General features: G+C 40.3%; 1 protein-coding gene across 1 annotated transcript in view; it reads left to right on the forward strand.

Annotated features, from left to right (window-relative positions):
- The window catches only part of RNF213 (ring finger protein 213), a 454,388-nt gene that overhangs the window by 45,174 nt on the left and 387,502 nt on the right, over nt 1-21,712 (forward strand). Inside the window, exons 6-7 of the mRNA XM_089682127.1 lie at nt 11,848-12,050; nt 12,149-12,429. Of these exons, the coding sequence (XP_089538253.1) occupies nt 11,848-12,050; nt 12,149-12,429 (484 nt within the window). The remainder of the gene's footprint in view (nt 1-11,847; nt 12,051-12,148; nt 12,430-21,712) is intronic.

Consider the following 21,712-nt stretch of genomic DNA (forward strand, 5'->3'; position numbering starts at 1 on the left):
GAAGTACAGAAGGCAATTGAGAGATCAACCAGAGATTTACCAGCCTGCCCATAGTTACTGCTGAACCAGCCGAATTTTGATCCATCTAAGGGCAGCGATATGTGAAGAAAGTCATATAGGGGAGTGCCTTTGATGAACAAACATTTTTAAGAACAATGGTCTTTATGGGACTGTAATGTTAATTGCGATCATCTATAGAACATTTGTTCTATGTAGACAATGCCCTACCTGACTGAGTGAAGTACATTATCATTACCTTTACCTATACTTCATATATAAATTGTGAAAAGTTGTGTCTATCCCATTTAGCAAGCCTGAGCCTTCATGTGCCTTGTTCAATCTAGTTTATATATAACTTGGCCATGGATCGGGTTCCTGGGTAATATAAAGTGAATAAAATATAATGAAACTAAACTTTTTCTTTTTGCGGTGGTCGAATGAATTCGAACAGAATATTTTGAAGAAAACATCATTACTATGATAATGAAGCTATTTTATAGGTGAGGAGAGCAGTAAGCTTGCAGAGTAATTCAAGAGCTGCCTCTATAGCTTGACTGCGATTTAAGAGATAAAGATTTAAAACAAAAAAGACTTTTGTATTTTTTTAATTTCAATAAAAAAATTTTTCATTTCATTAACTTTTTATTGAGAATTAACAATAGCCTTGCTGCTGTGTGTGCCTTATGCCTAGTACACACGAAGAGAAAATCGTATGAAATAAAACGCTTTCAGAGCAATCGTCCGCTAATCTGATCGTAAGTACAAAGCTTTTAAGAGACGATCACAACAGTTCATGCGAAAATATCCGAAGGGACAAACACTAACATTTTTCTGCTTGGATAACAGAACAAACTTTTTCATGTAATTAGTATATTATTTGTACGAAAAAAATTAGTATGACCACGCATGCTCAGAAATGAAAGAATACATTACAATATAGTACGATACATTACATCACTTCCGAAGTTGTGCTCTGTCTTACAAGACTTTTCGTTACTTTAGTAACCTCTTCAATTTTGATATGAGACTAGCATGCAACAAAACGGATGATCATTTGTCCGATATTCTCATCCTGTGTACCAGGCTTTATAGACGCGCACAGCGGGGCTTGGGAGCGAGCATGCACAAGTGCCCCCAGAGCAAGCTGCTTGCTCTGGGAGCACTCAGCAGGTGGGAGGGGCCCGGAGCACCTGCAGGGGACCGGAGAAGAGGAGGATCAGGGCTGCTCTGTGCAAAACCATTGCACAGAGCAGGTAAGTATGATGTGTTTTATTTAAAAAACAAAACAAAAAAACCCCAGCCTTTAATATCACTTTAAATTTAGGTCGTACTTAAGGGAGGTCATATTGAACAATGCAGTAGGCTTCAGAGTAATCTAATCTAGCTAGGAAAGCTTCAAAGAAGATGTAAACCAGGGAAACATTATTAAAAAATCACGGTAAAGGGTAGGGGGGGGGAACCTTTGTATTTTTTTTATTTTTTTAAGTTACTATCAATTCATTACCCTGTCTATAGGGTCACCAGTACCATTGACAACACACGATCTGCTTACAGTGACTGTCACCAATTTAAAAACTAAAGCAAATGCCTCCATACAAAGGTAAGACTTTAAACTTCCAGTCCTGTGGAAGAACCCACAGCACACAGTGCGGGAACGGGGGGTGGGGGGCACATCAGGCATCCAATGCAGAGGCCTGTTGGATGCTAAAAGATCCTTAAAGGCATTATACATTTTCAAGTGTTTTTGTTGTTGTTAGGTGTTAGTGTGGTTCTACTCTGTGTTGTGTTTTTTGGCCTTCTCTTGTAATGATGGATTCACATATCTGATCAGCATTCAGCGACAGGCTTACATGGCTGATCGATCCTCTTTTCCCCTATGTCTACGTATTCACTCACTTTGCTTGAATCTGTTCACTAAATGGACAGGGAGCTTCTTGTACTGGGTCACACAACATCCAGTCTATACCTTGCCACCCCCTCTGTTCTGCATCACAGATGTTGCTCCACAAATGTTGGATTGCAAACGTTATAAAAAACATCATCTAGCTGTATAAGCAAACCTTCTGTGTGTCTGTTAATACTTTGCATGTTTGGATCTGTGTCAGATCGAATTACTGTATAGTACTAGACTGAGAGATCCAGGGATTGTGGGATACTGTCAGGGATCCGGGTATGACCAGAAATGTGTGGACTGACACTGGGAAGTAACAGGCTTCAGGAATGATATAATAACAATATAATTTATTATTAGTCACCCAAATATACAAACGCACAGTAAACAAAACCAACCTTCCCCTAATATTAGTATGTGCAGGAACACAGGCGTATTCAGGGCTGGAGAGGTGGAATGGTCAGGCAGGCCTTATGGTTCTGTCAGCGGCCGACTGGCGGTAGCCTCTAGCGACCCACTGGCCAGAGTCACTCAGGGCGCGGAGTCTAAGCCTCAGTCTGCTGGTTCACCAGAGCCCCTGATGGTGGGGATGGACTTGAGGCGGCCTGAGGCCAGGTCGCGACCCCCCAGGAAACACCAGCTGTGGTAGAGGCAGGTGCCAATGGCGTAGAGCAGGTAAGAGCCAGACATGAAGAGGTAGGCGTGGTGAGACAGGCCAGGTCGGTAACAGCGGAGCAGACAGTACAGAGCGGCAGGCAAAGAATGGTCAGGACGAGCCAGGGGTAAGAGCAGGAGAGGACAGCAGTATCAGGATCAGGTTGGGTCGGCAACAGGGCGATCAGGAGTACAGGACAATCAGGAACAAGATACAGGGGCTCATGGGACAACACCAAGGCACTGACTGCAGGCCTGGCCATTACTTATACACCTCCTGCAATCAGCCTCAGGTTATGGCTTGATTGCAGGAGCGAGATTCTGGCTGCTGAGAGCACCCGCTGTCCAGCACTGGTACTGCAGCCCACAAGGCAGGTGAGCCCCAGCACCACCTGTGGTGAGTCCATTCCTGACAGATACATAGTTTCTTCACAGGAAGTGTCAAGTCTTGCACTACAGACAGAGGTCATGCATTAACCTATGCAGGGTCATGTCACATTTCTCATGTTTTAACACAAGTGGAATCCGGAATGTGAAGATTTTCTCTACTCTAATCTGTGCATAAAAGGGCAACAAATGACATCATGAAGCTACATGATCACAAGGCATGGTAAGTTAGTAATGGGGAAAGATCAGCTGCAAAGAGACCACAGGCTATACAGGTTTGCCCTGTGACCTTTTTTGTGTCCAGCTTCCTAAGTTCAGTTCCTCTTAAAATGTATGGAATATTAGCATGCAGCATTGCTTTTCTAATTTTGATATTTGCATGTGAATTGTTAAGCTCATTTCATCCATGACAGTGTGTCGTGGGTGCATTTTGGCTTGTTCTTTAGTCTTGTCAGGAGTTGTCTCTGAGTTTGACTACCATCAAGAGTCAGATTCCGTTCCAGAGGCCTATTGCATCTCTTTCCTTGGTAAACGACTTTGAGGAGGTCACCTGGGTTTTTCTGTATGTCTATGCTCCGTTGTTGCTGTGGGACCTTAATTTGGTTTTATCTGTTTTACAGCATGCTCAGTTTGAACCCATTTGTGATATTTCTTTGGTGCTTCTTACACTGGATGTTGTCTTTTTAATGGCTATTTATTCTTTTCGTAGTTTGGAGCTGGCTGCACTCTCTTGTAAGAAACTTTTATGGTCCTTCACTGAGACAATTGGAGTTGAGGCCTTGACCCCTTTTTTGCCCTAGGCTGTGTCTTCTTTCAATCTGAATTGTGTTACCATCAGTTTGTCCTAATGCAAAACACCCTAAAGAGAAGGTTCTTCACTCCTTGAATATGGTCCATGCTGTGCAGGCATATCTGAAACCTGTAGCTCTATTTTTGGCAGTGTGGTTCCCTGTTTGTTCTGCCTGAAAGGCTTCGTAAGGAGTAGGCTGCTTCTAAATCCACTATTTCTTGGTGGATTCAGCAACTCCTCTCTCAGGCGTATGGCATTAAAGTGTTATTAAACCCTCATACACATCATTAAATATATGTATAATGTGTCATATCATTAGAATTAAAGTGGTTCTAAAGCCTTAAGGTGAAAAACCTTTGTGGTGCCCAATCCCCCCTAGCCCCCTTATTCTTACCTAAGCCGAATCCGATCCAGCCATGTGCACGAGAGCAGTGGCTCTCGCCATTGGCTCCCGTTGTTGTCAGTCAAATGCTGTGCTGGGTTAGCCCACACTTAAGATGCCTGTTCTGGGGAGCGAGGATGGCCAGTGAAACCGGCTGTGGTGAGCACACAACTGGATCATGGGATAGGTGAGTAGTTGTTTTTTTTTAAAAGTCAACAGCTACAGTTTTTATAGCTGCTGACTTTTCTTTTTTTTAATCTACTGCGCTTTAAGACACAGTTTTCTCTGCTCACAAAATTTCTGCTGGCGCTCGTCAAGCTCTGAGAGTCCTTTTATTCATTTTAAACCCATTTATATAGTGGCAGGGACTCTCACTGTTACAATATATACTTTTACATGAAGAGTTTTAAGTAACGCAGTGTGTTCCCATTTCACGGGTGTGCAAAATTTTAAATCTTGACAAGTTTGGTATATATTTACTTGGTGCAACAAAATCTTTTATACTGTAACAAAAATTGGGTATTGTGTTTGTGTGCACTAAAATGTATTAAAGAGTGTTTTGCTGAAAATGTGCGTTTGATAAATGGCTGTGCAAATATCGTGTGACATAAAAAATTGCAACCACTTTATTCTCCAGGGTATCTGCTTTCATAAAATTATATAATATGTGAGGGTTCTAAGTAATTATATAGCAAAATAATGCTGATTTCAACATGTATGTGAGAAATGTCAGAATTCGCCTGAGCAGAAAGTGATATAAACTTGTTCCTTTCCCTATTCTGATACCTATCCTGCCTAACCTTTATAAAAAAGATGTGTATACATACCTATTTTTAGTCTGATCTTGTCCGGCCATGTGATCCCACAGCTCCAGCTCCTTTGTGTCTGTGAGCAGAGGCTGAGGTAGCGCCTAGTGATACACTGATATATCAGCCGCAGAAAATTAACGGCCAAAAATAGGGTTATCTGCATTTTTGCCAAAAAGGAAAAAAATGGCTGCTAATAATGGCCATGATTTTTTTTTAATTATTGTGCAGCATTTTTAGGTTTTTCATTTTATATATATATTTCATTTATTTTCTGTCCAATACTATATAAAAAATATTTATTTTAAAAAACTGTCTATTTTGATTTCGTTTTTTTGGCCAAGTGCATCCTGAATTTTCGGTCTCAGTCCAGAATTTTCTTTTTGGTTCACCACTAGTAGCACCGACAACTGCTGGTACATGGGAGCGATGTCATGGCTCCCAGAATTCCCAGCTGTTGAGTGCTCCCTCCTCTTTCCTGCAGCTGCCTCCCACTGAAGTGGACTTTTAAAAAAAAAAAAAAAGGTAAAGTTTCCACACCCTGACATGAATCATGTAATTTTGGCATTGATATTGACTGATCATGCCAAAAAACTGTCTTGTATTTAACCCCTTGGCGCCGACGTAACACAAATATGCGGCCTCACAGAACTGGGCTTTTTTCCGTGGGGACGCCTATTTGCATACCTGTCTTTGTGCTGGGAGCGTGCCGTGTGGGTGACCGGGCTGTCACTGAGAGCCCCGGGTCCCATTCTAATGATCGGGACCCGGGGCTCCTGATTCTGGGTCACATGATCACTGTGATCGTTTCTGATTGGCTATCACAGTGATAAGTCATTTTATTTCGTTTGATATGTTCACTGTGCTTGTGTTCAACCTCCCAATGATCTATGTGATCAAAATAAAGTATTTTCTGTAATTACCTAGCTTACATTACTCCGTGTGGATGTTTAAGTAACCACTTTCCTTTCTGGGTGGTGCTGTTCTTGTCACACTACCATACTTTCTATTAAGTCACTGTGAAGCCTGCTCCCCTTGTATTTTTCTCTGAATGGAGGAGAGAGATACATTGTATTGCTCTCTCCCCTTGCAGAGAGAAAAAAAACCTGTTTGTAAACAAACACAAAAAGATATATAGTATTAAAAAAAACAAAAAAAAATTCCTAGATCAAGGTTTGATCTAGTTCAGTGTCATGGTTAGTGTTTTGGTCAAGGTCAGGATTTTTTTTTTATATTTTAAAAATTGGTATCCGTGTCAGTGTGTTTCAGGTATAAAAACAAAATGTGCACTATTGTTTCTGGGCTGTACTACAGGTACAAATAACATACACATATATGGTATCGCTGCGATCATCCAGAGCTGGAAAATTTATTTTGGGTTATTTTTTGGTGGTAGGCTATGGTACAAACAAGAAACACACAACTAAATAAAAACAGTTGTTTTTTTTTTACTATTTTGGGCCAGTTTTCCTTTGATAATAAAAATAAGAATCGGGATATCCATTACCATTTACCACCAAATGAAAGCCCAGTTCACCTGGATGTACAAAGTAGTTGTGATGATATGTATGGTTTTACTAACACATGCCAAAGTTGTAAAATTTTACTTGGGCTTTGGGATTTGTGTTACCCTTAGGTGTGAAGGGGTTAAGGATAGTGATCATATGAAGCCCTTTATTATCATATAGTTGTTTGGCACCTTTTTTAATCATTATGATATTGGAAATCACCCAAATGGCCCTGATCAAAAGTTTACATACCCTGGAAAGTTTGGCCTTGGTACAGACGCACCAGGTGACACACAGGTTAAAATGGCAACTAAAGGTTAATTTCCCACTTATGTGGCTTTTTAACTTGTAATTAGTGTCTGTATGTAGCACTGCCCCTTGGGACAGGCTGGAATATATTATGGGTCCTGCGCTCAATAGATCCAACCCTAAGCAAACCCAATCCCTCTGGCACAACTGGTAATGAATAACAAATACCCCGCCAAGAAATTTGCTGACACAGGGTTAAATGAAACAAGAACAATTTTATGGAGAATGAAATGCAGTGTAGAGGGGTGGGGTTCCCCTTTCAACTTCAAAACTTACTTTTCTTCTTTTTGCAATGCAGTAAATTTGGTCTGCCACTAGAGGGCTTCACAGCCAAGAGTCTCCGGATGGCAGAGTCACACTTTAAGCAGAATACAACTGATATCAAACAAATAAACTTACTTATGCTCTATCAATGAAATGTATTACCCACACCGGTGTATGATTCTGCTTCTGAGGGGCGTTAGCCAAAAATCACCTCAGAGTCAGAACAGAATGCAATAAAGAGGTACCTCTAATAAGGCTACTAAGCCAGATTCCCCCACTCTAGTCCTTGTAACGGTGGAGCTCTAGTTGGTGCACGTTTAGTCCTTACAATGAAGTAAATAGCAGCTGAAGGCTTCTTTGGAGTTTCAGCTGGTGTGGGTTACATCCGATTTCACTAGGTTTCTGGGCTGAGAGGGTCCAACCTCAGTGTCTAGAGCAACACAAAGCACCCCAAGACCAGGGGCAGTCGCAGGATGCAATCTCCCAGTATGTGTCAGTCCCCGGGGCAGACAGTCTCAATTACACTGGTGGCGAGGGGCAAAGCAGGCAGGGGGATCTGTGGCTTGCACAGGGCCCCGGATGGGTGAGATCCCAGCAGTGGGGTGCGGATGTCCCAGTCTATATGCAAAGTGTAAATGGTGTGTCTTACTTTCTCCAGTGGGACAGCTCACCAGACTCTGAACACACAGCCGGGTCCCTCTATCCGCGCTGAGTGCTGTAGTGCCTCCTCCTCTGCTTGGACGGGCTCCACGTGTCCCTGTCTTTTCTCCAGCCTCGTGTCTCTCTGTTCTCCCCTTTCACTTCCTGCTTCCTCCCCCTCCCAGCGTTCTTTGCTGTGTATTTGCTGTGTAGTGGATGAGTCATGAACTTGGCAGAATGCCCAGGTTTTACAAATAGGAGAGAGAGAGAAAGGACTGACTGCTGAACATGTGATTCCTTCTGAATCCTCTTGTACAAGGAGCCTGCTACATGTATATAAATAGTCAATGTGTTTGTTAGCTCTCATGTGGATGCACTGAACAGGCTAGGCACTGATAGGCACCATAGGGAGCAGAAAAGAACTGTTAAAAGACCTGCGTAACAAAGTAATGTAACTTTATAAAGATGGAAAACAATATAGAAAGCTATCCAAAACCTTGAATAAATCAGTTATTAAGAAGTGGAAAATTCTGGGATCTCTTGATACCGAGTCAAGGTCAGGTAGACGAGGAAAAATTTCACCCACTATACCGGAAGAACTGTCCAGGATCTAAAGAAAAACTTGCAGGTAACCTCAGCAGAAAGACAGGCTGCTCTGGAAAAAGAAGGTATGGTTGCTTCTAAGGAACACAATATGATAATACTTGAACAAAAATGAGCTGCATGGTCAAATTTCCAGAAAGAAGCCTTTACTGTGCCAATATCACAAAAATGCCTGGTGAGGCATGTCAAGGTGTTGTTGGGCATATTGTAACTGGGCTTTTTTGTGGTTTGGGTACAGTGTTGCATGACTGCGCAAACTGAAAAATGGCCAGGGCAGGAAAGGGGTAAAAGTGTCAAGTATTGAAGTGGTTAATGACTGGCTGAGTATCCCTTGATTGGAGCAAGGCCAATGTGGTGCTTATATTTAAAAGAGATCAAAGTCTACCAATCAACTACAGACTCGTTAGTTTTTTAACTTGTATAGTTTGGATGATTCTCAAGAGTTTGATAGAAACCACACTGAAGAGTTTTTTTGCTAGAACACAATAATCAGCTTGGGTTTATGAAGGAGCTAAGTACTTTACTACATTAAAAAAAAAACCCTAAAATATAAATTATAAAATATAATTTATAGGTAATAAAACCAGAGATTGTTGATGCAGGGAATATCCAATCACCTTTTGGGGATCAGGAAGTAATTTTTATTTTTTTCCCTCCGTGCTTTTTAGGGGTTTCCCTTCCTGTGGATCAGCTGTGGATATAGGATTCTGTATATGGTTTTCTATTTTCTAATTATTTTTCTGTTGGTTGAACTAGATGAACTAGGTTTTTTTTCAGACTAATGAACTATGTAACATCAGCTGAAATTAAGTCTTACAGGGATATTTGTATTCCTGGATCAATTTGCCTATGTTCTTGGAAAACAAACAATGAGAGCCAAAAAATCCTTGGTGATACTCATGGTCTTAGTTTAAAAATCATATTCTATGGCTCTCCGTTATATGACCCACAAATACGCCTTACTCTATATTTGAAATTGCATGATTTCTCTTCATACATTTCACCATCCTTCCTGCTGAATGGCTGAAATAGCTGTTAAAGGTCTGCTTTTATGGTCAAATCTTCTGCCCTAGCCCGCAGAATAACCTCTGTCTAGCACCTCTTCTTACATGTTGTTCCTCTTTCCCTTGTCTGAGTGCTGTTGTACACACGATGAATGGAGTCTTTTACACGAGATTTAGGTACATGTAAAAACAGAAAGCTTAAGTGTAGTCAAAATCATAAACAGAAAAATCTGCAAAAGGGACATAACTTACAGTCAGTAGAATGTGTTTCTTGTGCTGATACCTCTGAATGAAAGCGGAGCTGTGAATGGAGGGGACGGAGCTATAAAGCATCTGCCCATCCTCCATTTTTAGATCCATTTACATTTATTGAAGCTGTACTAAGGCTTTTATGAATGAAGCAATAGGGCGGAAGGGGCGGTCAAAGTCAGGCTCTCTTGATGAGAGCCTGTCATAGCTCCCTAGTTGTATTCACACCCGCCACTCTAAAAGATCGCGACAGTGTACAGCGAGGGACGAAATGGGGCAGGATGGTGGAAGATTATCATGAACAGAAGAGGAATCGGCACAAGGGACATAGCCTACTGATTGTAAGTTGTGGCTGCATTTTTTGTTTGTTTGTGATTTTGGCTGTACTTAAGTTTTAACCACTTGCCCTCCTGAGGATTTACCCCCCTTCCTGACCAGGCCATTTTTTGCATTACGGTGCTGAGTTACTTTAACTGACAATTGCACAGTCATGCAATGCTGCACTCAAATGAAATTCATGTCCTTTTTTTCCCCATGAATTGAGCTTTCTTTCGGTGGTATTTGATTGCCTGTGTGGTTTTAATTTTTTGCACTATAAAAAAGAAAAAACTGACAATTTTGAGAGAAAAATAACAATATTTTTGACTTTTTGCTATTAAACATATCCAGTAAAGAATTTAAAAATTAAATTTCATCATAAATTTAGGCCAAAATGTATTCTGCTACATGTGTTTGCTAAAAAAAAATTCCAATATGTGTAAATTAATTGGTTTACCTAAAAGTTATAGCGTTTACAATGGCGGTATATATACTGGGATTTTGTTTTTATTTTTACTCGTAATGGTCATGATCAATGACTTATAGCGGGACTGCGGCGGGCATTCTGATACTGGGGGGAACTGACTTCCCCAGTGACACCAATACAGTGATCAGTGCTAAAAAAATGCACTGACACTGTACTAATGGCACTGGGCAGGAAGGGGTTAACATGAGGGGTGATCAAAGGGTTAACTGTGTGCTGTTTTACATAGTGCTGTGTCCGTGTGCTTCACTTTAAGCACACTGCTTTGTATGGCTGTGCTGTGCACAGCCATCCAAAGCAGTATGCACGAGCTGAGCGGGAGGAGAACTGTTTTGTTTATAAACCATTCTCCTCCCCGTCGGAGATACTTGGCAATCACCAGGCGCCGGTGAGTAATCACCAGCCGGAACCCGGTGATTGACAACCGTGGCTGCGAACGGCGGCGCGGGTAGGGCACGCGCATGCGCTCCCTACCTGGAAATGCAAAATCACGTGTGCCGCCTTGTAGCAGTGTATCTGCTATAGGGTGGTGGGGAAGCGGTTAAGGAAGAACTATACTAGACTTATTTACATGGCATCTTTAAAAGTAACCATTAACCTTTACATCCCAGAGTGAAAAACTGAGGATCCTTTCAGTAAAATGCACTTAATCTAACAAGGTGACAGTATTACTTCTACAGCTGTGAAATTACTGCAGTGCTGTCCCCTTGTGCAGCTACTGTAGGCACTTAGGATTATTGGTTTGCTTGCTTGTATAAGTCTCGGAGGGTGATTATTATTGTCACTGCACTATTATGGTCTTCTGCACTGCCTGTCCGTTCACATTACTGCCTAGAGTATCACAAGTCTGCTTACAGAAGTCAGCTCACCGAGTTCAGGTGTTTCAAGGGTACTGTTAATGCTACATCATAAAAATACATTTTCGAAAATTGTGTGAAACCAATCTTGTGTCAAAAATTCCCACATACATACTCCAAAATCTTGTAGAAAGCCTTCCCAGAAAAGTGGTATATCTGCAAAGGTGGGGCCACCTCTAAAATAATGCCGATTATTTTAGAATCTGATGTCCAATAAGCTCATATAATGGTTCACAAACCTTTTCATTTAAATCGTATATGTTAATTTGTTAATGAATGGATTACTGGGTTAAATGGTCTGTCTTGACATTAGCTGAGTCAATTTTGATTGGTTGCAAGCAGTTACTGCGTGTAAAAGTAAGGATTTTGTTATTGAATAAGGCTATACACTAGAATTGTGAGCTGTGTACTTACAATAATGAAAGAAAAGCACAATGGGGTTGATTTACTAAAGGCAAATCTACTATGCAGTACAAGTGCAGTTGCTCCAGAGCTTAGTAAATGAGGTAGAGCTTCACTTTGCAAAGAATACCCAATCACATGCAAGGAAAAGTAAAAAAAACTACATTTTTGCTTGCATATGATTGGATGAAAGAAATCAGCGGAGCTTCCCCTCAGATCTACCTGTTGCTTCTGCTGTTGTAAAATGTTAGAGTACACTGTGTTTCTTTTGTCATAATAATGCCTTATTTTGTTTTGTAGAGACCTCAAGAAACATGGTTTCCTGTATGAAGGGCAAACTCAAGTTTCTAAGAAATGTTTGGATAAATTCATACCATACAAATATGTTATTGTGCGGACAAAGGGCAAAGAGGAATATGAAAACATCTATAATGTTGATGTACAAGAACATGTAACTGTTAATCGTTGTCTGTATATTCAGTCCAAATTTGTTCAAGGAACAGGTAAGATTGCCATAGAAATTTCAAGACTCAATTTTAATAGTGTTGGGATTGAAGATAACTAATTGACTAACCACTAATATATACTCTTCACTATTCAGAGTGGCATCAGTATGATGATGTGTGTATGAAGGACAATCGTGGGATTATGGCAAAGCTGAGGAATATGCTATTAGATCGATACAAAGATATTTATGATGGAAAGATGATGGCTGGCGAAGTCATGCTCAGCAGAATTTTCAGTATTCTCACAGACTGTGATGCCATCAATCTGTCTAATTTCCTTATCCAGCTTCATCAGTTTTATACGGTGTATGTAGATCCTCTTTTAATTGGAGATAGAATAATGCCATGGAAAAGTCTTGGATTTGGAGTTTCACAGGTAACTGATCTTTACATACATTTATCTGAGGTTTATTTTCATCACACAAATGTATGTTACAAATGTATTTTGTAAAGCAGTGCAGGGAACATGTGCAATGTGCAGAGTTCTGTAACCCAAAGCAACCAATTTAGTTCAGTGTTTCAGAGTTTGTGTTCAGAGTTTAAAGCAGTGTTTCTCCCCTTTTTTTTTTAGTCAAGGCACCCTTTAAAATTATGGACAATTTCAAGGCACCCTTTAAAATTATGGACAGTCTAGAGGCACCCCATTCTAAAATGTAGAACACTATTCTAATAGTTTTATATAACGCAACAACATCCACACATGTAGGACACCCAACGCTAGATGTGATTTATTATTCCAATTCAAATGCACTTTTGCACACTGGTCCTGACTAGTATACAAGTGTTTCTCTCAGTTTTTCTCCATCACTGAGCTAATGTGACCCCAGCACTGATGGAGAGGGGCAGGGGAGGGTCAAACAAGGATGCTGTTCAGACAACTGACATCCTGCTTATCAACTGATGGTGTTATTGGGTGTCAGGATGCCGGTGGCTAGAAAGTTGTAATGGCGCACAATGAAAACCTGTGGCTTTGTGTAACTAAAAAGTCTGACTTCTTCCACCCGCTAGCTTATGTATACAAGTTTTTTGCAACTTTTAAACATTTTGCCAAGGCACACCTGAAGAAACTCGAAGGCATTTCCTTGTTAGAAATGCAGAGTCATTTCCTTTGAGCTGAACAAATGTATCAATGTTATCAGTTTTGACAGCCATTTTTTGAGAATTATGGATAAACACCTCCCTATGTAAAAGGGAGGAGAAGGGATTTGCAATTCAATACAGGAGGCAGTTCAGGCTGACAATCCTGCTTTTCCATAGCTATGATACAGTGGGTGATTGTAGTGTGTCAGGAAGTGTGTTACTGTTTACCATGTGAAAATAAAGGAAGATAGCCTGAAGAAAGGAAACAATTGCAGCCATCACATCAAAGGAGTCGTAAGTTGCAATATTACATAAAAATCCTATCTTTACTTTACTCTTTAAAGTGGTTGCAAAGGCAGAATGCTTTTGTTACCCTCATGCACTCTAGGTAAAAAACTTGCATACAGCTTCCGCCCCCCCCCAATCTATACTTACTTGAGCCCGATCTCGTTCAATCAATGTGCATGAGAGCAGCGGCTCTCCCCGTTCTCTTCCTCCTCATTGGCTCAGACACAGCTGTCAATATCAGCGAGTGAGGAATAGATACACAAAGCTGGCTTGGGAGCTAGTCTGCAGGTGTGCCATGATAGGAAGTGGCTTCCTGTGGTGGCACACCAACAAAAGCAGGAGCCAGGAGCGGTGGCAAGGGACCCCAGAAGAGGAGGAATGGGGCTTCTCTATGCAAAACCATTGCACAGAGCAGGTAAATAGGACATGTTTGTTATTTTTTAAAAATACAAAGATATCTGCTTTTACAATGACTTTAAGGATCCTGTGCATGAGTATCATAATTAAGAAGGGAATTGAATGCAGTTACTTTGCTATTAAGTTGGGAATGACAGCTATAAAACCAGCTTTTCCAGCTTCATAGGCAGCAGAGGAGAACGGGGAATATGTTCCTTGATCTCCTTGCCATTCTGAAATCATTTGATGTGGTCCTGGGCTCCCTAGGATGAGGGAGAGTACCTGGGATCCACAGAGAAGGGAGTCCGGCGAAGGAGTGCCACACCACCTGCACTGTAAAATTGATGACAGCTGAGTGCTGGCTGAGGAAAATAAATACAAGCTTCTGACTACTACTGCAGCCATGAGCTTGTTCTAAACCCTCCACACTCTGGACATGTGTAATTTGTCCAAAGAGGTGAGGTAGTCAAATAATCATTGTTTACTACAGAAATATAATGGGGTTGATTTACTAAAACTGGAGAGTGCAAAACCTAATGCAGCTATGCATAGTAGCCAATCGGCTTCTAACTTCAGCTTCTTCAAGTAAAGAGGTTCTTCAGTCCTATCTGTGAAAACTAAAAGTCAGCAGCTACAAAAACTGTAAATGCCTCTCACCTGTCCAGGGATCCAGCACCGTGCTCACCCCAGCGGTTTCTTATCTCTTCTTCGGTCCCCAGTGCTGGCATCTTCACTGTGGGCAGGCGACTGTGACTGCATATGGCTTCACAGCTGGCTGCCTTCTGTGCATACACGAGCCGCGCTGTGCCTTGTGAATGGTCCTGCAGTCTCTTGGGTCCCATTATGTGTCCCAAGAAACTGAGGGGAAAGGATGGGGTAGGCCGACTTCCACTCTGATCACCTAGGTGGTCAAAGCCTAAGTGGGATTGGGTACCTGTCAATATCAGGTACCGGCTCCCACCCAACCCCCAAAAAATAGCAATTTTGATGGGGGAGGTTGAGAAGGAACAGCAGAACTTCCCCTTTTGGGTGAAGTTCCGCTTTAAGCTTTGACATAAAAAATGGAAGCTGATTTCTATGCAGAGCTGCAACAGATTTGGCACTCGTCAGTTTTAGTAAATCAACCCAATTAAAAGGTGCATTAAAAGATTGGATATTGGACAGGTAAGGGGATAATACATTGGGCACAATTGGACAGGTAAGGGGATAATACAATTCACTAAATTTTATCGCATGAGTTAACTCAGTCACATGACCACATATCGCATGCGATACTGAAAATGTCAATGCACTATTGCTAGTATGCGGTATTTACCAAAAAGAACAAAAACACTCGGTAAATATCGCATAAAAAGACCTTAAAGTCAATTCACAAAATGAAATAAATAATTAAATGCATGCAGTAATTAAGTAGTGGTCCAGGCATGCGGTATGTACTTAATTTTATAGAGTGATTCCAAAGGTATACCAATAGCTAAACCGCACCAATTGATGCTTTTAAATATTTATATCCAATCAGCTGCCACTTTAAATTCTATGTCAAACTTATTAAAAAAAAATATAGCACCCCTATTATTGGTGATAATTAGCGTCGCATATGTGTCACATTAATTCCTTCTAATGATCTCTATGTGCAAACACATTTACACAAATATTAAGTGACATAAATTATATGTGACATAAAAATATATGTGACAAAAAATATTAATAAAAAATCAAACAAATTATATATAATATAAAAGTGCCCAAAAAACACCATATAACATAAGTCCAATGTGATCAATAATAAATTCCACAAAAAAAGTCCAAAATATCTTCCACAATGTGAATCCTCTGTGACTCCCAGTGCAGAAATGAATATATAAATAAACCTCATGCTGTGCCTTTCATACACCCCTTCTTAGGTGTGCACTCACCAGAACATAGCCTTTAATGAGCCTTATTGCGTAAATTCCAGAAATCAGCACCATCCGAACACAGCCTTTTTTCCACTCTGTTATATAGATTCCAAATCATTGATTCCAAAGATATTAAGACCAGGAGGTTCCTCCAATAATCACCCATGATAAGAATAGTAGCAAGGATCATAATGTATATTCTTCTTTATAGTTACATAGAAAGAGAAATTCGCTCCAATCATGTATTACCAAAGGTAAACAACTTTATTAAGCCAAAATATTGCACTTACAACATTCCAAAAATAGTTAAGCCTTATTTAAAATAGACTTTCAGTCACTTCCGGTTGCATATCTGCGTCACCTCCGGTCCGCCGCACCGTCACTCCCTGACCTGTTTCGTCGTATCTGACTTAATCATGATCCCTAAAGAAAAGTTTGCCCCAGATGCTCTCCAACTGCTTTTCCTCACTTTTCCTCCAATCATCATTTATCCTATGTACTTGATATCCCTCCATCAATGTCACCCAAGGACCAAAAAGGCAGAATCCCTCATTGTGCAGTATTTAACCACTTGCCCTCTAGAGGATTTACCGCCTCCCCCTAATGACCAGGCCCTCCTTTTTGCTACTCAGCGCTGCACTAATCAACTGATAATTGCGCTGTCATGCAATGCTGTACCAAAACAAAATTTTTGTCCTTTTTTCACACAAATAGAGCTTTCTTTCGATGGTATTTCATCACCTGTGCGCTTTTTATTTTTCGTGCTATAAACAAAACGAAAATTTTGAAGAAAAACTATATTTTTTACTTTTGGCTATAAAAAAATATATAGTAAACTCAAAGGTAGTTTTAAATTTAGGCCAAAATGTATTCTGCTACATGTTTTAGGTAAAAAAATCCTAATAAGTGTATATTGATTGCTTTGTATGAAAGTTACAGCATCTACAACCTATAGTATAGATACTGCAATTTACGCCTTATTTTGCTATACAGAGCTGCACTAGTTTAACGGACAATTGCGTGGTCATGCAATACGGTACATAAATGAAATGTATGTCCTTTTTTTCACACAAATAGAGCTTTCTTTTGGTGGTATTTGATCACCTGTGCATTTTTTATTGTCTGCGCTATAAACAAAAACATTTTGAAGAAAAAAAAAAATATTTTCTCATTTCGGTCATAAAAAATATCCAAAAAAGCTAAAATTTTGTCATAAATTTAGGCCAAAATGTATTCTGCTACATGTTTTTGGTTAAAAAAATCCCCCAATAAGTGTATATTGATAGCTTTGTGTGAAAGTTATAGCGTCTACAAACTATGGTATAGATAATGGAATTTACACAGCTTTTACTTTCTGACTGCTTATCCCATTTCTTGAGGTGCTAAAATACCAGGATAGTACAAACACCCCCAAATGACCCCTTTTCAGAAAGTAGACACCCTAAGCTATCTGCTGAGAGGCCTATTGAGTCCATGGAAGGTTTTATTTTTGTTTGTTTTTTTCCCACAAGTTTCTGGAAAATGACAAGAACATTTTTTTTTACACAAAGTTGTCATTTAAATGATTTATTTCTCGCACAAGCCATGGGTATATGTGGAATTACACCCCAAAATACATTCTGCTACTTCTAGCAAGTATGGGGATACCACATGTTTGAGAGGTTTTTTGAGCCTAGCCAAATGCCACATACAGGAGCCTGAAATCCAATGACCACTTTGAAAGCCTGAATGTGCGTAACTTCCTCATTTAACTTCCTCACTACCTATCACAGTTTCGGAGGCCCTGAAATGTCAGGATAGCACCCCCCCCCCAATTTTCTACTTTTGGAAAGTAGGCACCCCAAGGAATTTAAAAAGCGGCATGGTGAGTATTGCGCAGATCTCATTTTTTTCTCACAAGATTTTGAAATATAAAAAAAGAAAAGAAAAAATATGTTTTTGTTTTTTTTCTTCATTTTCCAAAAACTTGTGGCAACAAACGAGATACTCACCATGCTGATCAAATTCCTTGGGGTGTCTACTTTCCAAAAAAGGGTCATTTAGGGGGGTTTGGTGCAATCCTTGCATTTCAGGGCCTCCGAAACTGTGATAGGTAGTCAGGAAGTGTAATAAGGAAATAAAGCCCTTTAAAAACCTGAAGGTGGTCATTGGATTTTGGGGTCCTGGACTTTGCAAGACTGCCGAAAAGTCTCTCACATGTGGTACCCCCATACTGAGAAGAAGTAGCAGAATGTATTTTGGGGAGTAATTCCACATATACCCATGGCATGTGTGAGCAGTAAATTATTTAAGTGACAATTTTGTGTAAAAAAAAAAAAATACAAATTTTGTAATTTTCCAAAAACTTGTGGTAAAAAATAAATTCTTCTATTGATTCAAAATGCCTCTCAGCAAATAGTTTGGGGTGTCTTCTTTCCAAAAAGGGGTCGTTTTGGGGGGTAGGGGCATTTTATGCCAGACATCATTCACTCTTCTAACCACCTGAAGATCAAGCCTTTTCTGACACTGTTTGGTGACATGAAAAAAATCTGTATTCTTTGCTAGGAAATTAATTTAAACCCCCAAATATATATATTTTTAAAGCAGATACCCTAGTGAATAAAATGGTGGGTGCTGCAATTTTTTATGTCACATAATATTCGCGCAGCGATTTTTCTAAAGCAAATTTAACTAAAAAAAATTACACTTTTTTTTACTTTTAATGCACAAAAACACAATATATTGGACAATTATTTGGTAAAATATAAAAGATGATGGTATGCCTAGTAAATCGATACCAAACATGACATGATTTATAACTGCTCATACCCCTTTCAATGGCGACAAACTGCATCGGTTTTTAATATCCATAGGCAACATTTTAAAAGCCTTTACAAGCTACCATTTTAGATTTACAGAGGAAGTCTAGTGTTAGAATTACTGCCCTTCATCTGATGTTCACGGCGATACCTCGCATGTATGGTGCAACTGCTGTTTACATACCGGCACCGGGTCAACGCTCGTGCGCACAGGTGTGGAGGGCAAGGTTTTTTTTTTTTTGTTATTTTTTTTTTTTTTTTATTATTTTTACACTGTCCCTTTCATTTTTGTTTTTTTTATCACTTTTAATGCTATCACAGGGAATGCAAATATCCCCTATAACTTCAATGGGCATTGTCATATATTCTTTTTTGAGAAATCTGTGGTCTATCAGACTCTAGATATCTCCTCTGCCCTTACATTATCTAATCAAACCAAGATCGGTGTGATCAGATGCTTTCCCAATATACAAATGGCGCCGTTTATATCCTGCAAAACTGAAGTGATGAAATGCTCATAGCTTCCGATGTCTTAGACTATAGAGATGATTGGCACCATTCTGGTCTCCAATCAGCTCTATGGTCAGCTGGCAGAAACACCGGCTGCATTCTCATTGTTCCCCCGATGGCACGGGACTGTCCGAGAAGGCTGTGGAAGGCAGCGGGGGGGAGCATCATCTCCCGCTGCTTGTAAAAGCAATCCTGCAGCTAATTAGACACTAGGATTGCTTTTACATGAAAGCCGATCACCAGCTGAAAAAACGATACCAGGATGATGGCTGCAGCTGTAGGCATCATCCTGGTATAACCATTCAGAGTCCAGGGATGTACCAGTACATCGCTGATCCTTGTTGGGTATATATACTATGTTCTTTTTTTTTTTTTTTTTTTTTTTTGTATGCAGCCTGGGGGGCTGAACGAAAAAGGAAAAATCCCTGCCAGAAAAAGTGTGTGGTATGCCCACCATTAGAATATACCATCCTGCATCCACCCACTTCTAATGGTGTGCACACATTAGGTTGCACGGTACCACATGCGCCAGTTCCAAGATTGTACAAATGTCTAAATAGTGGCACACTTGAATAAAACTTGTCCACGTATAAGTGGTACCCCGTATGGAAAAAGGATGACACCAAGTCACAAACTATCTTGCCACTGCTCCACATGTAGTCTGGGCATCCGGGGGTCTCCACATGACTATCTTTTCCCTGATAAATTCGAAACTTATATATATATAGCCTGTTGCCCTCTCATAGGTCTTCTACAACTTGATCCCATATCTGGCATGCTTGCTGGGAAGTAATTGTTTCAATGCAAGGCGGCCAGAAAAATTAATGAGAGACACATCAATGCAGATGTTTTGCTGGGGAGTATAGACATCTGCAAAATTTTGTGGAGCCGGTCAAATTCAGGGTCACCCCAAGGATGACAGAGTGCGTTGTCGTTGAACTGCAGAAAACACATTATACTCTCATATCTATGCCTGGCCATGGCAGCAGAGAACACGGGCATATGATGAATCGTGTCTGTGGACCAATACAACCGCAATTAATTTTTTTTAGTTATGCCCATGTTGAGGGTTCGGTCCAAAAAAAATTTAAATTCGGAAACGTAATGAGTTTCCATGCAAATGGTCTGGCAAGGTTTGAATTTGGGTTGGCGGTGATAAATTGTTGTGCATATAAATTGCTTTAATCCACAATCAATGCTTACAGATCTTCCGTGAAGAACAGCTCCAAAAAATCCAGTGTAGTAGTTAAATTTGCTGTTTCCACCTGAATTCCGGGTTGGACAGTGGATGGGGGGAAGTACAGGTGCTGCAGAATTTGTGGGCTGCCAATCGGGATCTGTAAGCACATCCGGAAGGATACTAGGGGCTCTATGGGCCTGTGTGTGAATTCTTGGTAGTTGCGGGACAATACTTGTGCTTGCCACCGCACCAGCTTGTACTGCACTTATGGGACCCTTCACGTCACCAAGTCATACTGCAGTGCTGGTATTATTATTATACAGGATTTATATAGCGCCAACAGTTTTCTCAGCGATTTACAATATAACGTGAGAGAATACAGCAACAATACAGTTCAATACAAGAGGGTTAGGAGGGCCTGATCATGGGAGCTTACAATCTAAGAGGTGAAAGACCAGGATGTACTAGGCCACTAGTGCTTGCCAGTTCACCAAAAGGTAGCGTGGCACTAGTACTGGCACTCTGCTGAATATGAGAGTCATCAAAATTTACCGGCAAGTGCTAACAGAGATCAGGCCTGATAATGCTAACACTGCTGTTTTGTGTGTAATGTATCAAGTGACAGTGACCTACTGACACGCTGGTATAGTGCTGATCTGATCAAAAATATTTATCCGTTCAGACACTATACTAGCAATGGACGCTTATTGTGTATGAGCGTGTTCCTGGCAATCAAGGGGTTAAAAGTGATTAATGGTGTACTGATGGGCAATCTGACGCTATCTGGGAGGGGTGTGAAAACTATGGGAGCGCGAATCACGTGTGTGTGTGTATATATATATATCTATATATAGATATATATATATGTGTGTGTGTGTATATATATATATATATATATATATATATATATATATATGTGTGATTTTGCGTACCCGCGCCGCCCTGTAGCAGTATTTTTTGCTATAGGGCGGTCAGGAAGAGGTTTGTGTTACAGCGCTGCGTTACTTTAACTGACAATTGCGTGGTCGTGCAACGCTGCACCAAAATGAAATTTACGTCATTTTTCCCCAAGAATTGAGATTTCTTTCGGTGGTATTTGATCGCCTGTGTGGTTTTTATTTTTTGCGCTATAAAAATAAAAGACCAACAATTTGGAGGAAAAAAAACCAATATTTTGGACTATATAACATGACCAGTAAAAAAATTTAAAAGTCATATTTCATCATACATTTATGCCAAAATGTATTCTGCGACATGTCTTTACTAAAAAAATTCCCAATACGTGTAAATTAATAGGTTTACAAGAACGTTTTATAGTGTTTACAAATGGCGATATAGATACTGGATTTTTTTTTATTCTAATATTAGCTGTGGTCAGCGACTTATGGTGGCTAACAGCGAGTTATGGCAAGACTCCGGCGGACATTCTGACACTGGGGGGAACTGACTTGGGGTCACTGACATCCACAGTGACACCAATACAGTGATCAGTGCAAAAAAAAAAGCACT

The sequence above is a fragment of the Staurois parvus genome, unplaced genomic scaffold (assembly GCF_062004578.1).
Source record: "Staurois parvus isolate SC_StPar_1 unplaced genomic scaffold, SC_StPar_1.0 ptg000286l, whole genome shotgun sequence".
Lineage (NCBI taxonomy): Eukaryota > Metazoa > Chordata > Amphibia > Anura > Ranidae > Staurois > Staurois parvus.